The 26,411-nt window shown below is 32.5% G+C and overlaps 1 protein-coding gene across 1 annotated transcript in view; it reads left to right on the top strand.

The window, feature by feature from the left end:
- The window catches only part of LOC124356925 (cleft lip and palate transmembrane protein 1 homolog), a 50,236-nt gene that overhangs the window by 13,508 nt on the left and 10,317 nt on the right, over positions 1 to 26,411 (top strand). Inside the window, exons 4-8 of the mRNA XM_046808230.1 lie at positions 9,332 to 9,544; positions 13,574 to 13,691; positions 15,407 to 15,509; positions 22,399 to 22,631; positions 25,381 to 25,556. Coding sequence (XP_046664186.1) covers positions 9,332 to 9,544; positions 13,574 to 13,691; positions 15,407 to 15,509; positions 22,399 to 22,631; positions 25,381 to 25,556 — 843 coding nt within the window. The remainder of the gene's footprint in view (positions 1 to 9,331; positions 9,545 to 13,573; positions 13,692 to 15,406; positions 15,510 to 22,398; positions 22,632 to 25,380; positions 25,557 to 26,411) is intronic.

The following is a 26,411-nucleotide window of genomic DNA, read 5'->3' on the forward strand; positions in this document are numbered from 1 at the left end:
TGCTTTTGTTGACTTGATTCTTAATCTGTAAGTCTCAAGGGCTCTGAATTGTATTTCTGTCTGTTTTCTGAATTTTTGTTTTATTTTCCATTTATTAAACAATTCATATGCCCTGTTCTTTTAAATTGCTTATTTCATTGTTCATCCATTTAATTCTGTGATTTTCTTTTATGGTAACTTCTTTTAAAGGGCAGGCTATATTGTAGTGGTATGCAAAAGTTTTGATAAAAGCTCCATATTTGTCATTTATATTTAGGGGCGTTATAAAAATCTCTCCAATCTTCATTTCTCAGTCTAAGTTTTAATTCATCTAGGTTATTCTGTTTCATGCTTCTTATTTGTTTTTTAGTTTTTACAATTTTTCCCTTTGTGAGTATCAATATTTTAGTGATATGGCATGGTGATCAGATAGGAGTGGTTCGATTACTTCGTTTTGTGTTTTTCAAAATTTGTAATGAAGTTGTCGATACAAGTGGCAGAGGTATCAGTTTCTCTGGTGGCCTCTTTTACAGTTAGATTCAAGCCAAAACTTGTTAAAACTATTTTTAAAATCTAATATGGTTTTATTTTCACACAATATATTCAGGTTGAAAATCACCACCTAGTATTATATTGTTCTCTTTTGGTGTTAATTTAGAGAGGTAAAGTGTTAATTTGTTTTGGAATATGTCAATGTTTCCATCAGGGCTCCTATATAGGATGCCAATAATGGTTTTTCTTATCATCTACTTCGGTTATTATTTCACAGCATTCAAAATTCTTGTTCTCAGATAATTTATTGCCAATGCTGGTTATTTTTTAGAAACTTATAGTTTAGACTGATTTTGCTTATAGATTGCAACTCCTCCCATTCTCATCCCTTCCCTGCAAAAACTGTTTTGCAAAAGTGTAATTTTGTATTTTCAACATGTTTAATTTAAAATCTTCAAGACCATGCTCAGAGAACTAAGAAAAAATCAGGTTTATTGTCATCCAAAAATATTTCAGTTTGTGTTATTTTTTCAAGAATGCCCTTATGTTTAGGTGAATTTACTTTACAGGACCCTGTTATATTGTTAGATGAAGCTTTTTTCCCCAATTTAGCCCTTCTGTCCCGTCGTGGGATATTATATCGGCTTGTGGTTATCTATGTGTTTTTTCCAGGGTCATGTCTATTTTTGCGTTTTTTTTTCATCCAGTGCTTTTTTTGGACTGACTAGTGAGAGATAGTTGATTATTAGGTCGTTTAGGACATCCTTGCCCGTTTTATTAAGGTGTAGGCCATGTCTAGTAAAGCAAGTCCTATCTAACATTGAATTTATGTTTAGGAACGCCCAGTTATTTAGTTTACATTTATGTTGTATGATTTCATTTTGTTTTTTTATTACTTCATTTTTTGTCCGGGCTGTCGAATCTGTAGGGGTGTTTCGACCCACAGCACCCTTCCCTTGAGCCCTTCCGCAAGATTGTCCAACCCGGAGCCCAGTTCCAAGTTTGTTTGGTTTTGAAATGGCATTTGACCCCCCTACCATGGAGTACAAAATCAGAGTCCCCTGCCTGTTTGGTTACCTCACCCGCTCGGTCTATCATGGACATGAAAGAAGTACCAGGTTGCACATTTTCCAAAATTTTGAAATTTATCCCCAATTTTTGACCCTCTCAGCCGGTCACCACAGCCCCTCCATGACTGTCTGAAACCAACCTAACCACACATTCCGGCCGGCGAGCCCCCCCAACATTCGCACAGCTACACCCCTATGCCCCTTAACCCTCCACTCGTTCAAACCGCCATTCACTCCCTCCTCAGTCATGTCCATGACTACTTGCCTCAGTCTCGTTAACTCTACTTCCTTAAGACCAAGATCCTCTAATAAGGTTTCTTTTTCCAATAACAAAGTTTCGTTTTGAGTTTTTAGATCATTGATTTTCTTTTCATTGTCCCTAAGAAGGCCTATTACATCAAGATTTTTTAAGCTTAAATTTAAATTGTGGTAGTATTCTATGCAAATAGGACAGACCCAGTAGTCATTTTTCCTAATGTTAACAAAAAGTGTTTTTTTTAGTTTGCTACATGCTTTGTCTGCATGGGAACCACTTACAGCATATGTCACAGGGCTATTGAGTCGGTTTTGTTTTCATCAATGGGCTCTCTTACATTTACAACAGGTTTCAACAATCATTTTCTTGATGAGCTTAAGTAACTTTAAATAACTTAAAAACTAGCCTAGTGTTGGGTAGCTTTTTGTCAATTAGTAGTAAGTTAACAACGAGAAAGTCTAGACTAACTTATTGTATGAGTGGCCAGATAGGCCTAGTCTTATATTAGTCCAAATTTGATCAAAAGCTTTAATTGTGTGATTTGAATTCCTAAAACTAACTATGTAGGTAAGTGGCCAGATTGGCCTAGTCCTAAATTAGTCCTAATGTAACTATACAACAATCAGGGATTTATGCTGTTCAAGAGTCAGCTAAGTTCCCTGGAACAATTTTAATGTTGTGATTTTTTGAAATGAAAAATGATTAATGTTGTTAGTTTAGAAAAGATTTGACCAATTGGGTTTTTAATTTTGAAAAAGTTCGGCCCTCCCGGTTCAGAGTGATGTGGGTTTTCAGCTGGTGTGTATGGATATATAAATGGAAGTTTTAAGGTTTTGAGGTTGAAGAAAGATATTTCCAAGCAAAAGGAAGGCAGTTTTAGTTGTACTTGCGTGACCTGCAGTTATCCAGAATTGAATTTCTTCATTAATGTGGTACGAACTTCTTCATAACCTATATCTTGACTGAGCACGTTTTTTTATGTTTTGTCGAAAATTTTTAGTAAAAAGCAGAAATTTATTGTTCAGAATGTAGATTTGTTTATATAATACTGAATCAAACTGAAAAAGTAGCACTTATTTACTGATTTATCAGGATTTTTGCGGGATTTTAATTGAAGAGTAAAAAATTTGCAGCCGCCTCACACAACAGTCGTCCTGGAAGTCCCCCGGTTAGTGGATAACTAACCTAGCACATAACTGTAATTTAGATTTAAATAAAGCATATTATTTACAGCATTGTGATACATATGAATCAGGAATCAAATAAACATGTTGAGTGTCAACTCCATGCACAATATCTATAAGACATGCACTTAATAAAACAAACGCTAATCAGTGGATATACTTATTCAGAGGGAACCAAATCACCTTTGAGTACACAAAATGGAAACATTTCATTCTATGGTAAAATAGATTAACAAATATACCTATTAGTAAAATTTATTTGTAAAATAAAAGGAAAACTCTTATATGTATAGGAATAAAACGTGAGTACAACAAAATATACATAAAAAAAATCGTTGAACAAAATTAAACTTAATTAAATACATTTTAATTGGTTTATTTCGATAAAATTAACCCATATCTTTAAATGTTTTTATTTAATTGTTATCTATTTGTTTATGCTTGAGGTTATCTACTACAATCTTGGCATAATAGCGAAAACACAGCTGTAATTAAAATAAATATGTTTAAAAATACTATTTTTTTGCTTTCATTTTAAGTATGTAAATTTGATTCTATTATTTTCTTTTTTATTATATAATTTATACATTTTTTGCACCTTAAGATGGGTTTTTATCAAAATAAAGTGCCAATGTTTTAAAAACAGTTTTTTCTACATTTATTTATTAAAAGTAATAAGTATATTTATTTGTTTATTTACTTATTTATTAGCAAAAAGTATTAATTTTATTATTTAATTTTTAATGCATTTTATATCCATAGGATAAACATATGAGTGAATATTGTACCAAATGTTATAAATATCTAGGTTATAGTACGTAAAAACTAAGATCAGAATTTCATACTCATACCTTAAGCACAATCTGAGAAAAAAGTACATAAATATAGCAAATTTAACATGAATCTGGCATAATACAGAAAAAATAAATATGTCTGACTACCATTAACTTTCATGCACTAACTTTACAAAGATCAAACAAGCCCTGGAAAATAAGTTTTTGAATTTGTAAAATAGTTTTATATCATATATTGGCATACACATTGTGTTTGTTTAGAAATTATGACGTTTTGTGAGAAAAAGTCATTTAACCACTTTTTTTATATTAAAAAACTGTATTTATTAAAAAAAACTCCTATTATAGTATTAACCTATAAGAAGCTTTCTAAATATATTCCTCGGTCCTTTTTGTAGACCTTGTGTCCCAGATATAAAACTATTATCCACAAAGACATAAAACTAATCAAGAAACATGTAGCTTGATTGCTGTTTGCTAATCTTAGCATTTTGCTGGAGCAAGCTGGCCCTGTAGCATTCACAAAACACCCTTCTAACACCTAGCAGATGTAATTAGAACTACAACAGTTAGTTTCTAAATATCGCAGAGGGATGCGAGTTTAGTTCACTAACAAAAATAAGTAAATTGCAACATATATGTTCACACAGCTTTAAAATAAATACAAGACCATAATAGTGATATCATTACTGAAGGTGGCTAAAATGGGGTAATGTGGCTGCTTTGTTGTTACTGTTCAAAGGATTAATTGCAATTTTTCATGATTAATGTTATGAATGTAGTTGAAACACATGATATAATGTGTTTTTCAGGAATATAATAAACATTTAAAACCAATAATATTGTAAACATTAGATGATATTTTTATTTTTGCTGTTTTTTTTATAGACATCCACTTAAACGATTGCTGGCTCTTATGCCCATTTTCAGACGTCCATAAAAAATGGATGTTGTAACTGAAAGAGTTAAAAAAAAATTATAGAAAGGTACAAATCATCCAAAATAGTCTTGTCACTACAGAAACTCTGAACTGCCTCTTTAAAGTTTAATCAAAATAGAACTACAAATCAAAGTTTATATATCTATCTCGATAAAGAAATTTAAAGTGCATTTATAAAAAAAAAAAAAAAAAAAAAAATGTAAAGCCTACCAATTTTATCTTGGCACTTTGCACCAAGCCAATGTTTTTCTCCAAGATTTCTAAAATATCAGATAGTCAAAAGTCATATATCATGTAGTATATAACATATTATGTAGTTTTAGAAAATATATAAGCCTGAAAGTTTCATAGATTTGTAGTGTAGTCAGTAGTTGATTTTGCAGTCATCTTTTTGATCAAACTTTTCTAATCGAAAATAAGACAAGACAAATATTATATCAAATTAATTGGAATGTTTCACAGATTAATTTGATGTATAGTTTTTTTTTATAATAATGCATAATAAGTGTGCACCAAAATGATAAATTTGCAATACAAATTTTGGTTTGCCATGTCTGTTCGTATACTTTGAGAGAACTTGAAAAAACAGGACTTTTTCCCTATACTTTTGCCGTGGGAAATTTAGCTTAGAAATTGGTTTTGCTACATCACTCGATAATTTCTTTTCTCAACTAGATCATCTGCTTCAAACATCTGTTCATTGGAATATGTTTGCAAAGAAAGACCTACAACGCAAACAATGTTTGCGACATTTCTTTAATGTTAGACAACTAGTTTCACTAGTTACTAATGTTTTGTTGTTTCTTGTAATATTATTAGAGGTTGTTACATCAAATAAATGACATCAAACTTTTCCTTGTGAAATTTGCTATCAATTGGTATAGAATTAATAGGAATACTAAAATTTGTTATTGTATGAACATTAGAAAACAAATTGGATTGCATGTCATGTGAAAAATCAATTAATAACCAGTGCTATTCTATCATCAGTGTTGTGTTGCGAGGCGGCATGTGAATATAACAGTAAGGCGCCCATGTATACTGTTCGTCTACATGTAAAACACATCCGCCAGTACCGATAGAGCTTTTTTAAAACAATTGTTTTATATGTAATTTCTTCTTCCAAGAAACATAATATAAACTTAACTTTGACAAAATCAGAATTTTTTTAAACTAAATGCATGCTAATTGAATCGAGGTCAAAATTTCTTCACCACACCAAGGCCTAATAAAATTAATTCTGTTAAGTGTAAATTTTAGTACTATTATATCATAGGGAAATCCACCGAGTAGAATTATTTGATTTCACAGAATTTTGGTATATAAAAATAATAAAATGTTGTGCAAAAGAATTCTTCTACTGAATGATTGAGTCGTTAAAAGCCATAAAGAATATTTTTGAACTGATGGTAAACAATTCAACTTAAATAAATTACTGAAGGACTATTTTGTGTTAGGTTAATCCGTTAAATATATTAATAATAAACACCTGTGCCTTGTATTTGCAATTGATTATCACTGTGTGGTTTTAAAAGTTCTGGTATGTGAAAAATATATTTCATTTCATTGAAAAGATGTAGTTTTATGACGAGTTTGGAATTTAAAATGATGTGTTTTGGATTCATATGGCTTTTTTACAGACCAAGTATATTATTAATCTTGTTTAATTTTCCAAATACATCCAGCCCTTTGACTGACAGAAGACAAAATAAGCAGTCTTACCATATCAAATCAAATTGTGTATTTCCTGTAAACAAAACACTTTGCACAGCAAACACCAATTTTTAATTTTAAAATTAAAGATGTGTGACAGATTGAGACCACATTTAAACTACAACCATACCCACACTCATGCTCCAGTCATTTTCACCAATACCAACCCACTTCTAGTGCTGGATTCAGTCTTTTCACTGAGTGGTTTCATTATCATATAGCGGAAACTTGTGAACACTATTATTAAAAAAAAAAAAAAACACACGTGCCTGTGAGGGTAAATGTTCATAAACCACCATCTTGTGCATACACGTTTAGTAGATACTTCTGCTGCTCATCTCATATTTGTGTATATCTCCACCTCTAGTTGAGGCACATTCAGATATAAGAAATAATAACGTTTCTAAAATTTAAAAACAGTTTCAAATTTTAAAAAATTTTCCTGGATGACTAAATTAACTTTACGATAATGTGATTAACCTTTTTAATAATTGGAATACACTCATAAATTTGTTGTTTTGGATAGAAAAGTTGAGGATAAATGAACCAATAATGTGCCATGATCTGTACCCAACATGGACAGCATTTTTCCAAGGATCTAGACATAAATTTCTGTGGACACTTCTGCACAAATATGATCAATGTGATTATTCCTTGTTAACCCCAAATCAAGGTGTATTACATACATGCAACTACGAGATCCTTTACATCCTTTAGTATTGGGTCTGCTAGCATAAAGGCAGGGCCGCTATCAAGAGTCTATAGATCATAATAAAACATTCAAGGCACTGGATTTTGATGAGTTTATCTAAATATTGATGTTATTGAAATGTACAATTGTTAATATCAAATAAGGATCAACTTTGTGTTGAGCTTCCTCTGAAAGAGACAAGCATTGTTATCAGCGTACTGCACAAGTTTTCCTTGTAGTAGTGACAAATTAATGATATTAAAAGTTCAATATTTTTTTTAATTTTGACTTTTAAGGTTAAGATCCCAGGTACTAGATTTCCATACAGTTAAAATTGAAAAATTTATTTCTCACTTTATTGAAAAAATTGCCTAAGAATGTAGCTTTCAAATGTATAATTATAAAAAACTTTTTCCTTTCACTTTGATAAACTTTTATTTCAAAACATCCGTTACTTTCTGGATAGCTTTTATAAGAAACAAAAAAAATCATAAGTGGGATTTAAATCTTTTTTAATGTAATTGGAAAGTATCATACATTTTCTACATGTCTTTAAAAATTACTCCTACACGAGATTTATAAAAATTTACTATATCTTTGCTCTTTGTATATGAATTGATCAACACTCATATAAATGTCTGATACAGATGGTCTTTGGATTCAGGTTACAATACTAATTTTTCACCCAATCAAATTTTATTCTCGGTTCTATTATCAGTATTTTATTGTATATGGACAAAAATGTAATCTGAGGAAAAGTAAAATTGTCAACTTTCCTTCTCAATATTTTGTTACAAAAAATGTATCAGAAGACATTACTTAAAATAGTTTGTTAGGTTATTTTCAGTAAAATAATACTCTTTGAGTGTTAACGGTATAACATTTCAAACTATTATCTGCCAAGATCCACTAATTATTACCTAAACATAACAGCAAATTATAGTAAGGAATACTTCTGCTTGTCTTAAATGGATCAAGGTTGTAAATATTATCTCTCCTATCAAGTAACCTTGCTGTTATCAAAATATGACAAACTATTAGGTAATTTCCCCTAGTCATCCAAGTATTATGTTCATTTCTTTCCGTGAATAGCTACATCCAAAATATTTGACGTAACACATTTGTAGTACAAGGAACTAAAATATGATAAAATTACATTAAATGGACAAATTTTTATCATAACAAGCATAGTTGATATAGAAATATAATCTCAAATTTTTGTGTAGAAGTTTTCAATTAGTAAAATATATGTCACATAAATGTGAAAAAAGTATAAAAATACAATTATATTATGTATTTCATTCTCAGAATAAACAAGATTTCCTCATAATACGAGTACACTAAATATATCTTAAGTAAAGTAGGAATTAAATCAGTTGATTTACAAGTAGATAGCTGTCACAAAGCACAATGGGATTTGATCAGGTGTAAGCTATTACTATGTTAGGTTTATACACCCTATAGTAAAGGTATTATTAAGGACTCGGACTGGGCTATCTTAAAATCGTGTTTTTGTCTGTCCGTCTGTGCATTAACTCTTGATAGAAAGACACTAGAGGCTTGAAACTTGGTATAATTATTCATCTTGGCGAGGAAAGAACTCTATTGGTTTTGGTGTCAAAATATCAAAGGTAAATCTGAATGTCTATTTGTCTGTCTGAGTGATAATTCTTGATAGAAACTAAAAACTTGACATATAGGCTCCTATTGGTTTAAGGAATAACACTATTGATTTTGGGATTAAAAGATTAAAGGTCAACTGTCCAAATCTGCTCCTCAGTGTGATAACTTGATTGTAAGGTCTTAGAGACGTGAAACTTGGAATATAGGTTCCTCTTGGTTGAAGGAAGAAGCCAATTTATTTTGGGGTCAAAATGTCAAAGGGCAGTCCATTTGTCTATTGGTCTGTACAGTAACTTTTGTTTATAAAATTGTCTACACCACTTCTACCCGTAAGATGGGTGTATTTCATGGCACATTTAGTTCTTAATATGAATTTAGTATTTTTGAAGTATATAAACACCCAATTGTATGAATATTGTGCCAACACTTATCCTCAGGTATGGTGGTGAGTCAGGACCAGTAAGTTCTTTTCATTGAGTTATTGTGCATGTCATTCAACTATCCAGAGAACTGGTTATTCTTTTATAAGGGTTATAAAAAGTAAAACATTACAAGAAATCAGTTAGATATAAAGGCAATGTTTCTGTAGAAACTGAGAAATAATGGATCGATCTACCTGCACGTGTATGTGGTGAAGCACGACAAACATTATGACCCCAGCAAGGGACCAGATGAGAAGACATTCCTCAGTCAGTACACAGCGCACACAACCAGACAACTGAACAAGTTCCGTAAACTGCGGTTCACCAAGACACAAAACTTGCTGACCGGAGAGACGGCTGCAACTCCAGAAGAGGTGTTGGTACGTATGTTTTACTTACTGCTGAAAATAATGCAGAAAAGAAAATTCACAGAATTATTATTAGTACAAACATTTATTAGTAGTTTTATTTTGATGTAATTCTTTCTATAAATAGGGCATCTTAATTTCAAATATAGTATTGATTGCTATTGTAAACGATTAGTAATTTTTATATTGAGATGATGATTTAAGTTATACTAGTAAATTTATGACGAATGTTTCAAAACCATGAGAGCCAAATTAGGAGCCATGTTTAGTCAACATTGATGATGTAATTATTAAATACATTATGCAGGTTAAATTAGATTATAGGCTATCAACCAAGATTATATAAATTAGATTAATAAAAACTGTATATAAAAATGTTCAGTAAGAGAGATGATTCAATGTGAATTATGACTTTAGCTCCAGTTCACCTTCCTCATAGTCCTCATAGTGCAGCGTCTGGAATCTGACGCTGTCACAGACATGACTCCTGGAATCTGGAGTCATGTTCGTAAGAAGAGCTAAAAAAAATTGGTGATGAAGAAGCTCAAAACTAACTATTTACATTGTTTTGACATCAGAGACACATACGTACATACTTTACAGATTAATGTAGAATATAAAACTAATTTTGCACTTTGAAAAAATACTTTTTAAAAACAGTTAATTTACTGTTTACGATGACCTAAATGAACAACTTTGACTTTCATCGTTTAAGGAAATATGCCATAACTCCACCTATTATGAGTAGCGATTATTGTTAAAATGACAATAAACATAAACTGGTTGTAGTAAAAGAAATAATTATATTTTTAAGCAGTTATACTAGCCAGGAACGTTAAATGTGCTAGATGTTCAGAGCCTGCTCAGTGCTACTAACTAGCAGATAACAGTTTAACCATCCAGTCAAAGTTTCATGGCAAGATTGTCTCGTGACTGTGGTTCCGCCATTTCCAGTGATTCGCACCTGTGATATGTTAATGGGTTAAAAGACCCTTGATTAGTTACTGGTTAGATAAATGTCTCATTAAAAAATTATTTGTATAGACAATAGACTTTATTTTCATATTCATCAAGAACAGAGACAGCGTCAAATCTTAAAAAGTATAAGTTAAAACATTTTTGTTAACTTTTATTAGTAGGTGTTGATGGTCATAAATTCTTCTAGGCTGTATACAGTTTTCCACTAGCCACTTGAACATTTTCCTCTTCAAAACTTGTGGGCCAAGGTTCTTAAGTTCTCCTGGTAGCATGTTGTCTGGTAGCATGTTGTATAACCTGGCACCTGCATAGGTTGGCTTCTTGGCGAATAGAGCTGATCTGTGGGCTGGCAGATTGAAGTCATTGCCATGTCTTGTTTGGCGTTCATGGATATCACGGTTCCTCAAGCAGTTTTGTCTGATAGCCAGTAATATTACCTCCGTAATGTAAATAGACACCACTGTGAGTATGCCCAAGTTCTTAAAAGCATCTCTACAGCTTTCTTGAGGATTTAAATCAGCCATGATTCGCACTGCACGCTTCTGCATAACTAGGACTCGCTGAAGGTTGGTGATAGAAGAGCCCCCCAAAAGCACTATTCCATAGCGAACATGTGTCTCGAAAAGCACAAAGTAAGCGATTCTAGTAGCTTCTGGTGTGCTAATGTGTTTAACTCTCTTTAAAACAAAAAGAGCTGTGCTGAGTTTTGAACACATTATGTCTACATGTTGATTCCATGAGAGACGATTGTCAATTGTGACACCCAAATGCTTTGCAGAGAGCACTTGTTCTAGGTCCAGTGGCAAAGATACATAATCTTTATGTCTTCCCCATATGATGCATTTGGTTTTGGATGCATTGAAAATCAGATTGTTGTTCAGGCAGTAGTGCTTAGCTCTAGTTATAGATCTGTAGGTGTCAATTTCCAGTGCCTGCACCGACTTGTTGTTTGTGACGAGGACAGTGTCATCCGCGTATGACACTGGATAGCAACCCTCCCCCAAGTGCTCCTGAAGGTCTCCAATGAAAAGCACAAACAGTACATCAAGGGCATTTATTTTAGCAATTGTTAGTTGAAGGTAGGGGAACCCTAAGTGCCAATTTTATTACCGTAGTAGGCCCTTACTACTTCAAGGTCAAATTTTCATTTCAATTCTAGTTTTCCCTGAAAAATTTTAGTAATTTTTCAGAACTTTTAACACTCGCAATATGATCGATCCATCCAAAGATTACCAGGATCTGACTGTACGAATAATTTAGCTTGTTTTGTACATTATGGCTTTAGATAAAAATATTGAACACTTAGATATTCATCCTATATAACTTTTAGTAATTTTTCAGAACTTTTAACGCTCGCAATATGATTGATCCATCCAAAGATTACCAGGATCTGACTGTACGAATAATTTAGCTTGTTTTGTACATTATGGCTTTAGATAAAAATATTGAACACTTAGATATTCATCCTATATAACTTTTAGTAATTTTTCAGAACTTTTAACACTCGCAATATGATTGATCCATCCAAAGATTACCAGGATCTGACTGTACGAATAATTTAGCTTGTTTTGTACATTATGGCTTTAGATAAAAATATTGAACACTTAGATATTCATCCTATATAACTTTTAGTAATTTTTCAGAACTTTTAACGCTCGCAATATGATTGATCCATCCAAAGATTACCAGGATCTGACTGTACGAATAATTTAGCTTGTTTTGTACATTATGGCTTTAGATAAAAATATTGAACACTTAGATATTCATCCTATATAACTTTTAGTAATTTTTCAGAACTTTTAACGCTCGCAATATGATTGATCCATCCAAAGATTACCAGGATCTGACTGTACGAATAATTTAGCTTGTTTTGTACATTATGGCTTTAGATAAAAATATTGAACACTTAGATATTCATCCTATATAACTTTTAGTAATTTTTCAGAACTTTTAACGCTCGCAATATGATTGATCCATCCAAAGATTACCAGGATCTGACTGTACGAATAATTTAGCTTGTTTTGTACATTATGGCTTTAGATAAAAATATTGAACACTTAGATATTCATCCTATATAACTTTTAGTAATTTTTCAGAACTTTTAACGCTCGCAATATGATTGATCCATCCAAAGATTACCAGGATCTGACTGTACGAATAATTTAGCTTGTTTTGTACATTATGGCTTTAGATAAAAATATTGAACACTTACATATTCATCCTATATAACTTTTAGTAATTTCTTTTAATTTTTCATATTATGTGACATTTGAAAACTATTGTTAAAAACTGAATCTCCCTCTGACCTAAACATTTTAGGTCAAAGAGAGAGATTCTAAAGATTTAGAAATGAGAGTTTGGACTTAAATAATGAGCTTAGTGTAAATTTAATTGAGAATATTCCTAATAATGTTTATAATCAACAAAGTTATCTTATATTATTTACTGTGAAATAATAATGTTCTTTCACATTTATTCCAACTATAAAATTACTTGTATTTTACTCTCAGTAATAATAAAGTGTCAGGATGTGTGTGTCAATATTAAGAAAGGTTATTGTTAGGACTATAAACTTTAACTGTATTTAGAATAACAAAATGGATAAAACATTTATAACAACATTCAAAATATTTTGGCAAAAGAATTTTAATCTTATGTTATCTGCAATATATAATTTTCAACAAGCATAAAAGTCTCTAAATCTAGTACATAAAACTGTTGCTGTAGATAGTAGTGTAATACATAGTACATTACATGTTGTAGTTTTTGTAAATTTAAATAAAAACAGTTCAGATATCTCTAAAAAATTACTTTTCTATTTGAAATGGTTTTAGTAAAGTTGATTTGGCTCTCTTGTTGATTGAATATAACAAAGTTCTATGTTATTAAATATTTATTTTGGAAATGTAACAGCAAATGGGTTCGAAAAGTAATCAAGTGATAGTATCTTATTACAATAGGAAAGCTTTAATAGTCATTCTGTAGCAAATGTGTTTTTCTAAAACATTATCCAATGTTATGTTTTCAACAATAAAGATATTGAACAAAAACGTTTTGTGACAGAAAGCAGAAACTTTGAAGACTGAGATTGTGTCACACTGGCACCCTAATATGACAATCAACCTGGTGACAGACCAGACCAACTGGGTCCAAGGTTCAGTTCCACCACCTATAAACGAGTGTAAGTACAGTAATCATTCACTCTGAGTGTATAGATCATAAGAACTGCAATAAAATCATCAGTAGCGAGTAATGGATCAGTGAACAATTCCAATAATGTTATTGAACATAGCAAAGTTATAACACAGCTAAAACAGAAATCACAAAAAATATTGTATGTATTTTATATATGTCTATAGGTGCAGTTTTTTTTCCTTCACAAACTCGTCTTTACAATTTTCAAAGTTTAAATTTTTAATTAACTAAATTATGAAGCCACGCCAGTTAGCTGCTGGCAGCACAATTTGAGGCTCCACTTTTAACATTGGGCTATAGTGTAACACTGTGTTATAAATAAGAACTTGTCTCAAATCCATAAATCTTTTATTTTAGGCATGTACATTTTAGTGTTTCAATACTAATGAATTGTTAAAAGTATGATCTGTTAATACTAATTGTTTATCATTTATATTCAATAAAGGTTTTCCCATATGAACCTCTATATGGAATACAATAGTCACCAGTTGTAAATATTTAATAACATCTTTTTAAAATGTTATATTTTGTAAAGTCTTATTCTTTTTTTAGCAGTTACTTAAATTTTATCTTAATTAGATATTTACTCCTTCAGAGTTATGTAATTTGAATATACAGTATAATGAGCCTTATGTGTAGTAATGCCTTTGACAATGGCTTACATGCTGCATATTGTGATTGCGCCATTTGCAATTTACTACAAGATAAGAGTAATAACATTTTCAACCACTTCAGAATGTTAGTACTTAGACTAACTATTAGTTTTTGGATTATTGTTTTCCATCTCTTACTTTTTAATCTTGTGATTTGAATTAAATAAACCATTTAAATTTTAATTTGTAATTAAATAATCTTATTTTTTAACTTTAGCTACAATTTAGTAAATTAATTATTATTTATTCTAAAGTATTTTCTTGATATTGATCATTATATTACAGTATGTCTGATTTATAAAATGGAATAAAAGTTTTGACATTTAGACAAATTTGGATAAGTTGTTAATTTTCAAGTAAAACTAATATATTACAATTTTGAATTTTGGTTAATTCGCTAGATAACAATGTTAAGTCCATATGGTTCTTTGGATTTTAATATGAGTTGGTGTATACACATATGAAGAAGTGAACATTAGGACTCAATTTTGAAGAAAAAATTAGAGTTGACAAACCCCTCCTCACTTACCCTACAAACTAATGGGTTAAATGTAGCTTCTGTTGAGACCAGTTACTTAAACAATGGCGGAGAAGAAAAGATCTTGCTCTTCTCTTCTTGCTTTATGATCTGTTCAACTTCAGTTTTCCTTTAGACTATCATGTGCCAAGGCTGATCAGACCAGAATATTTAATTGACCCCTGATGAAAGAAGCTGGCCAAATCAGGTCAATTGTAAAGCATCATTATAAAAAGTGGCTTCATTGAAAATGGCTTTATACATTAATAAACAAATTTTATATGTTAATTTTGTTTTTTAAACAGTTGCAAATTTAAAAGAACAGTACTATTAGTTCATTATATCCCTTATATACTTTCCACTGTGTTAAATTAAAAGAATTCAAAGAACTCATTGAGAAATGTCTGCTACCAAATATAAAAATTCTGTTTGACTAAGTTAACAATACTCAGTGGTAAAATAAACTACTAATAAAATAAAGCATTAGTGTAGTGTGTCTTTAAAAATTTGTTATTATTTTGTTTTCTGCAGTCGTGGAGTTCACAGTAACAGGAGAACACTACAAGCCAATTGTGTTCTTCAACGAATTCTGGAATCTGATCAGGGATTATCAACCTATCAATGAGACCTGCAAGTAAGTTGGTTTTAATTGAGAAAGTGGGCTTATTAACAAAATTTAGTTTTTAATATTTCTAGGTATGTAAGACAAATTTTGAGAAATAAGAATAAGAATAAGAATAAGAATCATTTATTCCATTGATCTGTTTACAGAAATAGGACAAGTCATTTTAAAATTACATACATTGTTAGAGCTAAAAATTACATTAACACAAAAGTGTTGTAAAAAGTTCACATGAAATTTAAGTAAAGTAGCAATAAATAAAAGTAATTATAGTTAGTTATAAACTAAAACCAAACATTAATATGGCAATTCATGAATTCCTCAATGCTGTAAAAAGGATTTTTCACTAGCCAATCATATAACTTTTTTTTTAATATTTTAAAGGAAACAAGTCTCGCATCATCAGGCAGCTTATTAAAAAAATTTATAAAATTTAATTTAACCCTTTCCGCTCGTATGTCGGACGTCGTCCGACATTGCTATTTTGCCGTTCCGCTCGTATGTCGGACGCCATCCGACATTGCAGTGACGTCAGCTTTTCTTTATTTTTAGGCGGCCTACGATGTTTCCGATTGGTGCTGCGATCGCACGGCATTCTCAGGAACTAATAAATTACAGCTGAACTACGATTGGTCGGCTGCTGATTTATTTTGCTTTGTCATTGTAGTCACGTTTCCTAACCAATTTTCAGACGCGTTCGCATTAGTGACTCGATATGTCGTTACCAAGTACCTCTTTTCTTTCTGATTCAGAAGTTATTGCTGAATTACTTAATTAAGGCAAGGATAATCAAATAAACATACAAAAGCCAACAGTTATCTGTCAGTATAACAAATATATGGGTGGCTTGGACCAAGCAGACCACTATATTGCTTCCTACAAGTTTCCCCGTAAATCTCTGAAGTAGTGGAGAAAGCTATTTTTCTGGATGTTGGAAGTGGGAATAGTAAATAGCTTTCTCTTGTTCAACACGAATAAACAAAACCATGGAGAAAAAACAATTCAACACAGGAATTTCAGAGAAATCCTTATCACTGAACTTGTAGGCCATGTCCGTAACCCTATGAGTTTGAAGCGGGGTCGTCCTTCATCAGTAGAAAAAGAAGAAAGGCTAAACAAACAACCTCACTTTCTTGCAGCTCATCCAACAAAAAAAACTAAAGACTGTGCTGTTTGTAGCAATAGAAAGGTGCCAGGAGGAAGAAAGGAAACACTTTACTATTGTAAAACCTGTTCAAAAAATTCTGGTCTTCATCCTGCAGAGTGTTCTGAACGATACCATACCATGCTAAAATATAAAACTTATTAGTGTAATTATCAAATGTTATATCTCTAAAATATAAATTAGAAATAAAATAAAATTATTATACAATATAATAATGTATATACTTTATTGACTTCCAGTTTGCTAAAAATGGGTTTTTACTGAAAATATGCTAAAATAAATACGAGCTGAGGGGGCAGACTAGTGAAAAAATCCGAGTGGAAAGGGTTAAACGAGCTTTTAGTTTTAGCTAGTCTGTGAGGCAATATATCAATCTTATTCCTTCCCCTAGTGTTGTATTGATGGATCTCCTGTCTTGTATGAAAAAGATTCAAATTAGATTTTGTATACAATAAAACTTGAAAAATATAAAGATTTACTATTGTGGGAATTTGAAATTGTACAAAAAGAGGTTTGCAGTGTTCAAGTGGGTTGGCTCCTCCAATATTACGAACAGCCTTTTTCTGTAGCACAAGAATGTCAATGACATGTGAAGAATGACCCCATACAAGTAGACCATACAATATGTGCGACTGAAAAAGCCCAAAATATGCCAATCTTAAATACTCTGGACTAACAAAACTTTTGAGTTTCCAAAGTAAGTAATTTACTCTAGAGATTTTGTTACAGACAGTATCTATATGAGTTGACCAGTTTAATTTTGAGTCTACATTAATTCCTAGGAGCTTGACCGATACCAAATTGATTTCCTGTTTGAGGCTTAAAGTAATACACTGTGTTTTATCCAAATTGCATGCTAGCTTATTTGCTGCAAACCATTCATAAGCCCTTTTCTCAGATTGTTGGGTAATTTGTGCCAAACAGTCTAAATTATGATGACTAGAAAGTAAGGTGGTATCATCAGCGTAAATCACTGAATGAGTATTGAGGTTTTTAGGAAGATCATTAATATAAACAATAAAGAAAAAAGGCCCAAGAATAGAACCCTGTGGAACACCAGTTTCCACGGTTTTCATTTGAGAGCATTTATTCCTGACACATACATATTGCAATCTATTGGAAAGATATGACTTAATAAGTCTTAAAGCACAATCACTAACACCGTAAAATGCAAGCTTATCAAGAAGAACATCAACAAGGACACTGTCAAATGCTTTACTGAGGTCACATAAAACTAATGAAGAGGAATCCTTTTTTCAAAAGCCTCTAGGGTATGATCAATTATGTTTAATACAGCCGAAGTTGTAGATCTTCCCTGGCGGAAGCCATATTGACTATTTGAAATTAAATTATGAAACTCAAAATAGCCATTCAGCTGGTTGTACATAATTGATTCAAAAATTTTAGAAAATATAGGGACAATTGAGATTGGACGATAGTTATGTACACAATTTTTGTCACCTTTCTTAAACACTGGAGTAACTTTTGACACCTTTAGTAAAGGTGAAAAAAAAACCCTCATTCATGCAGTTATTTAAAATTATCGCTAGGGGTTCACTTATCAATTCAATAGTACTTTTAATAATGAAATTCGACAACCAATAATAGTCCATAGCTTTTGAATTTGAGAATTTTGACACAGCCTTTATAACATCCTCTGCTGTAACTGTTAGCCAAACAAATGAATTTTGATCAATCATTCGTTCTCCCAGAAAGTAATCAGGACTATGGTGACTGGGGGGAATTCCTTCACTAAGCTCTTTAATTGAGTTTATGAAATACTGGTTGAATTCCTCAGGATCCAAATTTACATCTTGACTGTGTGTAGGTGAGTGTTCATTACTAATCACCTTCCAAGCAGCCCTGCATTGGTTAGGAGCTTTACTAATATACTGCTCAACTGCAACTTTTTTTGCTAGTGTTAATTCATTCCTATACCTTTTTTTATGTTGAATATATACATTATAAGCTGCCTGAGTTTGCTCTGACCCCCTTAAATTCAAACTTTTGTAAATTGTGAATAATGCAAGCATTTCATTTCTTGTTTTGGCTAGTTCCGGTGTATACCACTTGACAAGTTTAGTGTTATTAGACCGTGATTTATTTGAGGTTTTTACTAAGGGTGAGCAATAGTGCCATAAGTCAACAAATTTAAAAAAAAAAACTATTAAAAAGTGTTTTAATGTCAATTTTATTTTGTTTAAAATCATTTATCATGTCCCAATTTTCTTTCTTTAAATAATAAATAAACTGATCCAGACTTTCATCACTGTGCCTTCTAATAAAACCATTACTAGCTTGCAACATGTTTTGATTGTTCTGTAAGTGCTTTGTGGAAAACATTTTAAAAAAAAGGGGTACATGGTCTGCAAGACAATGTTCACCAAGTGTAGTAGTAAATAGCTTTTTATTAAAATTAACAATAATATTGTCAATGCAGGAATTAAAACGTGTAGGTTGATTATTTGTAATAAAAAGATTAAATGATCTGAGAATGTTACTAAATTTAGAAAAATCCAAATTACCATTATCACTATTACCCATTTCAATATTAAAATCCCCAGCTATGAGTACCCTCTGGTTATTAAATGCACAATACTGACTTGCCTTTCACTTAAGGGTCTAGACAAATTTAATTTGTGGGTCCATGTCCACTTAACACATTCACTGCGGATGACAAAATTACCGGCGACAGAAAATGCGGGAATTTTTTGAAGTGAAAACTTCTTTAGGCGCGTTGAGCGTTTTGGTAGAGGGTAAAATCCTCGGTTCGCGTCACCGACATGCTAATGATACTAACCTGCATGAAAAAGTCAGTCTCGCTGTGTTTTTTAACCGTAGACTTGGCCGTGGACTACTAACCTGCATGAAAAAGTCAGTCTCGCTGTGTTAAAACTGTCCCGGCGGAGTATGAAAACAGACTGCGAAAATCAATGACCTTTACGGCTTCCTCTCGCAATTTAAAAGTGAAGCCAATGTCGTACAATTCTGTAAGATGCGTCAAATTAAAGCTCTTAATATTGGCAATCTATTGGTTACATTTTTAAATATTCAAAAAATTTCGAAATAATTTTGATTATTGTTTACATTTTACATAGCGTTTACAATGACAAGAAAAAAGTAGTAAGCGAGGATTTTTTTTATTTTTTGGTCAGACAAAATTTGTCAGCGAGAAAGTTGTGTGAAAATAGATGAATATTTTTTTTGTAATTTATCATTTTTTTATTGGAAGTTTAGTTTAGCCTGTAGTAGCGTATGAAGTGATGAGTGAACGTTTCTGCTGGAACTGTAGTTGGCGCATTGGCTCACTGATACCGTATTAACTCAATAAATTAGTTTATTGTGCAATAAAAATACCTTTACGAAAGAACCAAGTTAATGTAACTAATTTATTAGTTTTAAAAATATTGTGGGTTTAATTGTTATTGCAATTATATACTTTATCCGTAAGTAAAGTTAAATTGACCACATGGGAAGTTCAAAAGTGAGTATGAAACATATTAATATTTTTATACAGATAAATGAATAATGAAAACAATGAATATATTTTTAAACATTTTTAATATTTGTATTTAAAATTTAGCATTATTCATTTTAATTATGTTTGTAATATTTAACCTCTTCATCATGAAATGAGTATTATTACGGTATAAGATTTATCTTACTAGCGTGGTAAAATAGATTTCTAGTTATTTGATAATATTTTTTCGTGGATTTTAAAATTGGAAAATTAAAAACGCGTCAAATTTACAATTACAGATGTACTGCTACTATAACGTATTGTTAATTACTCTCAACTTAATAGTTCCGTTTTCACTTCTATCGGCAGTCCCACGACTGCTACTGTTTTTTGTTTTTTTGTTTTTTACTTACCCAAAACGGAGTCAGGATAGCCGAAAAGGGTTGTCCAAGGTATCCCGGAAGCTTCATTGGCCGGAACGGGTGACATCTTGTCCATGCCGAGTCTGCTCGTCATCCGCACTGGGTGCCGGTCCCTGTGTTGTATGTGCTCCCAGCGCACTAGGTTTTGGCACAAACACTTGCGAATTACACTTATATAGTACTTGAATGACACGTAGATAGTACATCAATTACACATATATATTACATATTAGTTTGAAAAATATACAACATCACAAACAGTTAACACTCCCCCCTCCCCAAGTAAAAATTAGAAAAAAACTATATACATCCCCACCCACCGCCAAAGACTAGAAACTACTTATTTGTCCTCGTGATACTTATCAAAGTAACTGAGTTCACACAGACCTGGTTCGTCAGGGCACACTGCACAATAGTACACTGTTTCCTTACGCTTGCCTTCTTGGTAGCAAACGCGGCACCTCCGGCTAACTGACTTGCTGTTTCCTTTGCGCTTCGTTAGTTTGGAGAGACGATGCATGCTGTGCGTCGGTGTGATGAGCAGTGGGGCTTCCTTTGGAGGGATCAGGTCTTCAAGAACACGAACTCGGAAGTCATACAGGGACAGTCTTATCTGAGTTGTACAGGTAAAAAGAATTTACTACAACAACCTGGAGAAAGTTCATTTAATTGCGACTCATTGTCTTTATCAGATGAAAAATTATCGTCAATAACATTATCATCTGACTCCATTATGAGTACATACACTTACACAGTCAACAGACACTATAATCCACTCACACAATATCGCAAAGCATACACAACAAACGAAAATGGCGAACCGGCGACGAATTGCACCAACTGACTCACCGAAACAGGCACACCTCGCTATGAGTGTTACAGCCTTCCCAGGCAACCGCTCAGCTCACACTGAGGCAGTATGAAAGCAGCTGCCTTATGCTGAGCTCGCTCGTCCACCGCCCGGTGCACCATATTCGCATGACGAGAATGCTCGTCACCCGCAGTGAATGTGTTAATATCTTGAGAACAAACTGACCATAGGTTTGAAATTTGTCATAAAACTTAATTCTGTATAGGCAACATCAAGTTTGATGATGATGGATGTCATTCCATGGGATTTGGCTGAGCGTTGTTAGATTGGTCGCTAAGACTTTCTTTACGTTCAATTGGGTTCGGCAGTACTCTGTTCTATTGGTTTATGTGTAGATAGATAAGACAGAGTCCTAAAATGGTGTATGTCTCTCGATGAGATTTGGCTGAGCTTTACCAAAGTATCTATCTCGAGAATGAAGTGAGCTATACACTCCAAATTTTACATACAACTTCCGTTACGCCTGTTACGTGATGTGTGGTTTAGTGTTCTCATACCTTGTCCTATAACCTATCTAACGCATGTAAAAAAATTGTAAACTATTTCTGGTGTAATTGTATCAAGTTTATGTAGGAAAATTTAAAAGCATTAAATCTTTTTAAATGTTCATTATATTTAAATTTATGTTTGATAATGAATCAGTCTAAATCATTAGCCCATTGGCCTTGTAACATGGAACTGTGCTGTGACAGCTATTCTGGGCTCAAATGTTCATCATTGGACCGTTTTGAGATGAGTACTGTGCCACCCAAATATAATTTTTTTAAATTATATATATATATATATATAAAATACAATATATTGTATTTGTATGCAGGGAAATACATTTGAAATCATGTAAAACAAAGATATGGGACTTTCATTTATATTAAATTTCAAAGTTATCAGTTCTTTTTATATGTCTTTAGTAAACTTTTATGTTATGTAGTATTAAATGTTTAAGTAGTATTAAAGCTGTAAACTACAATATTAGAATGTTGCAGAACACTCGAACTGCAGTTGACGTTCCAGCCTCTGTCCTTGTTCCGCTGGCAGATCTACTCCACACAGACAATGAAGAACAAGTGGAGCATGAACCTGTTCCAGGATGAGGCAGAGGACGAGGACCAAGACTCGCTTAAGGAAGCGCTGCTAGAAACATCTCCATACCTCCTCGGGGCCACAGTCATCGTCTCTATTCTGCACAGTGTCTTTGAACTCCTCGCCTTTAAGAACGGTAAATTAACAGTCTATTTTTTTATCCAGATGTAGAAGTGATCTAAACTTGTTAGAAATGAGACTAATATACAAAAAGGACCCCATTAGACAATGCAGATACCATCTGTTGTCCATCCATCTATTCACAGCAAGACATAAGGTAACATGCATGCCAAAAAAACCAAAATGGTTTTACTCACTCAAATTGAAGATGATCAAGAACCCTTGTTGACAAGAATTAATGACCACTCCCAGATCTGGATCCCTTCCTCCCAACAGAGTGGTACTGGTCCTCGTCCAGCCTGTAATCAATACTACTCTGGTTTTTTCAGCTCCTTCTCTTCTGACGCTTTTGAATCATTATAAATGAAAAAATTTATATATTCTTAAAAATGTTTACATTCCACACCAAAAACAGTACCCATTCTCACACAATGTTAAAAAATTCCATCATAATCAGAACTCTATGAACTTAAATCAGATCTTTTCCGCCAGAAAGCAAGTGTGTTCAATGTCCTCCATTGGACTACAGTTATAAGTACACAGTCACAATGTATTAAACATAACACCACTGAGAAAACAAATCAAGATAGCCATCCAAGATCAATTTGCGTGAAAAGAAACAGTGGAACCTGCACTACATGGGTTAAGCAGCACATACTATCCCGTCCGTTACTGGGCTCACACTGAGGCAATGAGCCAGGGTGGAGTGAGGGGTTGGATTTCCAGCCTCACACAGTAAATATGTTAATAATCCTCTAGGCTAAAATATTAAATCTTACGGCATCAAGATATGAAAAATATGATTATTAGTGTTGTAGTGGATGTGTTAGAAAAACTTTTCCAATATTGGGCAATAAATAAAAGTAAATAAAAAATCCATTAAAAAGTGTTGATTCCAAATGAAGGGTCCCCACCCAACCGTGAAAATTGTGATACCGTGAATAAGCCGTAAATTTCATCTACAAACAGTCTAAATCTCTACAACTTGAAAATAAACGCATCATAGCTGCTACTTTAGTCATCAGACAATCATAGTGGGCAATGGACAATGGCTATTGCATGGTAAAAATATGATGCAATCAAAGGGATAAACTGGAAAAGAAACATGATTTTTCAAACATTTGCCATCATTCAGTAATGAAATACAATCAGTAATACTATGTTTTGAGATCTGCAATCTGATCAAGACTTCAGGTAAATGACTAAACTAATGCATTCTATGACTACAATTTAGGTTAAAGTAAACTAAACATACCAGAGCGTTGTGACACACATAAGTCGGAAACCACAACGTTGTGTATCTATTCTATGCACACTAACTCTAAAAAATGCACTTACTGTAATGGAAACTAAACACTAGTTATTAAAACTGAACTACAGAATGCAGATCACAACAGGTCTGCACCGGCCAACCAAATAGAACTGGTCAGAGCCCACTAGTATATGGTGATCGTTATGGCATAAACGATTTGGCGGCAAATAAGGACGGACGTGAATAGGCCTTTTTTATTATTGGCTCATTCTAGATGAATTTCTAAAACCATATTATGTCTCCGCAAAGAGTATTATTATCAATTAGGAAAGTAGTTGAAGGGCCAGGTCAAGTCACCTCACATGCACATATCCCCCCTCCCCCTCTCACACACACACACACACGAGCCCAGAGGATTGGGGCCAGCCCTGGTACCTGGCTATCTGCCAATTTCCAACTCTAGTGTCATTCCTAAGAGCAAGACCACATGAATGTTGTGTTTCTCTTATCGCAAAGTAGCAACTTTTGCGTATTACTCATTACATTATAGAAGCTCTGTTCTTATTGGAATTAGTTATAAATTTAAAACAAACACTCAATAATATATACTTTTTTATTTCTGTGAGGTCTTTCGTACTCAATGAGCACATCATCAGATCCACATAACTGAATAAAAGTGGTCGTGTGGATCTGATGATGTGCCATTGAAGTACGAAAGGCAACCACTTTTATTCAGTTATGTGGGTCTGATGATGTGCTCATTGAGTACTAAAGGCAACCACTTTTATTCAGTTATGTGGGTCTGATGATGTGCTCATTGAGTACGAAAGGCAACCACTTTTATTCAGTTATGTGGGTCTGATGATGTGCTCATTGAGTACGAAAGGCGTCACAGAAATAAAAAAGTATATATTATTGGAGTGTCTGTTTTAAATTAATAAGTATTACTCATTTTTATAATTCTTCTTGTAGTGATATTTAAAATCTATGTAATATATTCTATTTACTTAAGAATAACATTTAAAATGCAACTAAAATCTAAATTTTCATTGGGGCAGTTGGTGACTAACAGGGTGAAAATACATCTGATCGCAATCTCCTACACTTCTGTGTGTATGGGTGTGAAACTACTTGGGCCCAACTACACTCCTTAGTTGATAATGTTATAGTAGGCTTTGTGGTTTAATATACACACAAAATGATAGCCTAATAGAGTTGTTAGAGTGATGTGGTAATCTGGTATTATTAACACCTTACTTCATTATAAATTATAAGGCTTCATTATAAAACACTGTTGATATAGAAAAAAATATAGTTTTTTTAAATGTGTTTGGCAGTGAGTCAATTGATAGTATTATACCTGTATTCTTAATTTAAATGTATCATAAATTTGTCTGAAATCGTCTGTGATATTTTGTAAAAAAACTTGTAGGTTTTTTATCTTGGTTTACTGACATATTTTCAGTTGACTAATGTAATGAATTGTCAGTGAGTATTTTTGTTTCTGTTGCAGACATTCAATTCTGGAATAACCGTAAATCCTTGGAAGGCTTGTCAGTTCGTTCTGTATTTTTCAACGTTTTCCAGTCTCTGATTGTTTTCCTGTATGTGTTTGACAATGATGCAAACACACTGATCCGGATCAGCTGCTTCGTAGGGTTTTGCATCGAGTTGTGGAAAATAAATAAGGTAATATTTATGTGAACATATTATGAAACATAGTATACTTTGTCATACTTTGTCATTTTCCTGAAATTAAATCATATGAAAGGTAATATGATTTTTGTATCTTACTTAACAAAAAGATATAGAACTCCTTGTTTTATAGATCATGGATAGCTCTACTATCCACTCTGGCAGGATATCTTTAATTCATTTCCTATCATATTCTTCAGGGTTTATGGCTGTGTTAATTTTACAACCCATAATTTTAAAATTTTGACTGTTCCTGCATTGTTTATCGTACAAAATTTGCGGTTTGTAAAGAAACATTTTCATAATTTTTGTAAACGTAATTTGTTAATCACCTATCATTGTCACCAAACTAAATTTTCTGATTACTTAAACTTACAATCCACCAGACTTCAAAATATTTTAAAGAGCCATATATGTGTTCAAATTAAGATGTTTAATGCCTTACCTTTACATAAAAGAACTACAACTGACTCGAGTTCAAGACAATATTAACTAGATTTCTAATCATGACTGCACCTTACTATTGAATAATTTTATTGCAAGATGTTTTACATTATATTATATTAGCTATATGTTGTTTGTGTTACTGTCTTGACTACACCAATTGCTATTGTAGCTTAATAGTTAATGAACAATTTGATAAGTAACCAGTTTTACTGAAATGCATTATGTAATTGGCAGGAAGATGGTAACTGTTGCTTCTTGTTTGTTGTATCAATAAAAAAATCAACATTTGTGGGTAGGTCCTCCCTGTTGTATAGACAAACTGTATAAATATAAAGTGTAATAATAGTTAAAAGTTTTGATGCTTTGAAATCTTCCTTTCAGCTGTCTATGGGACTGAATCCG

The sequence above is a fragment of the Homalodisca vitripennis genome, chromosome 3, assembly GCF_021130785.1.
Source record: "Homalodisca vitripennis isolate AUS2020 chromosome 3, UT_GWSS_2.1, whole genome shotgun sequence".
Lineage (NCBI taxonomy): Eukaryota > Metazoa > Arthropoda > Insecta > Hemiptera > Cicadellidae > Homalodisca > Homalodisca vitripennis.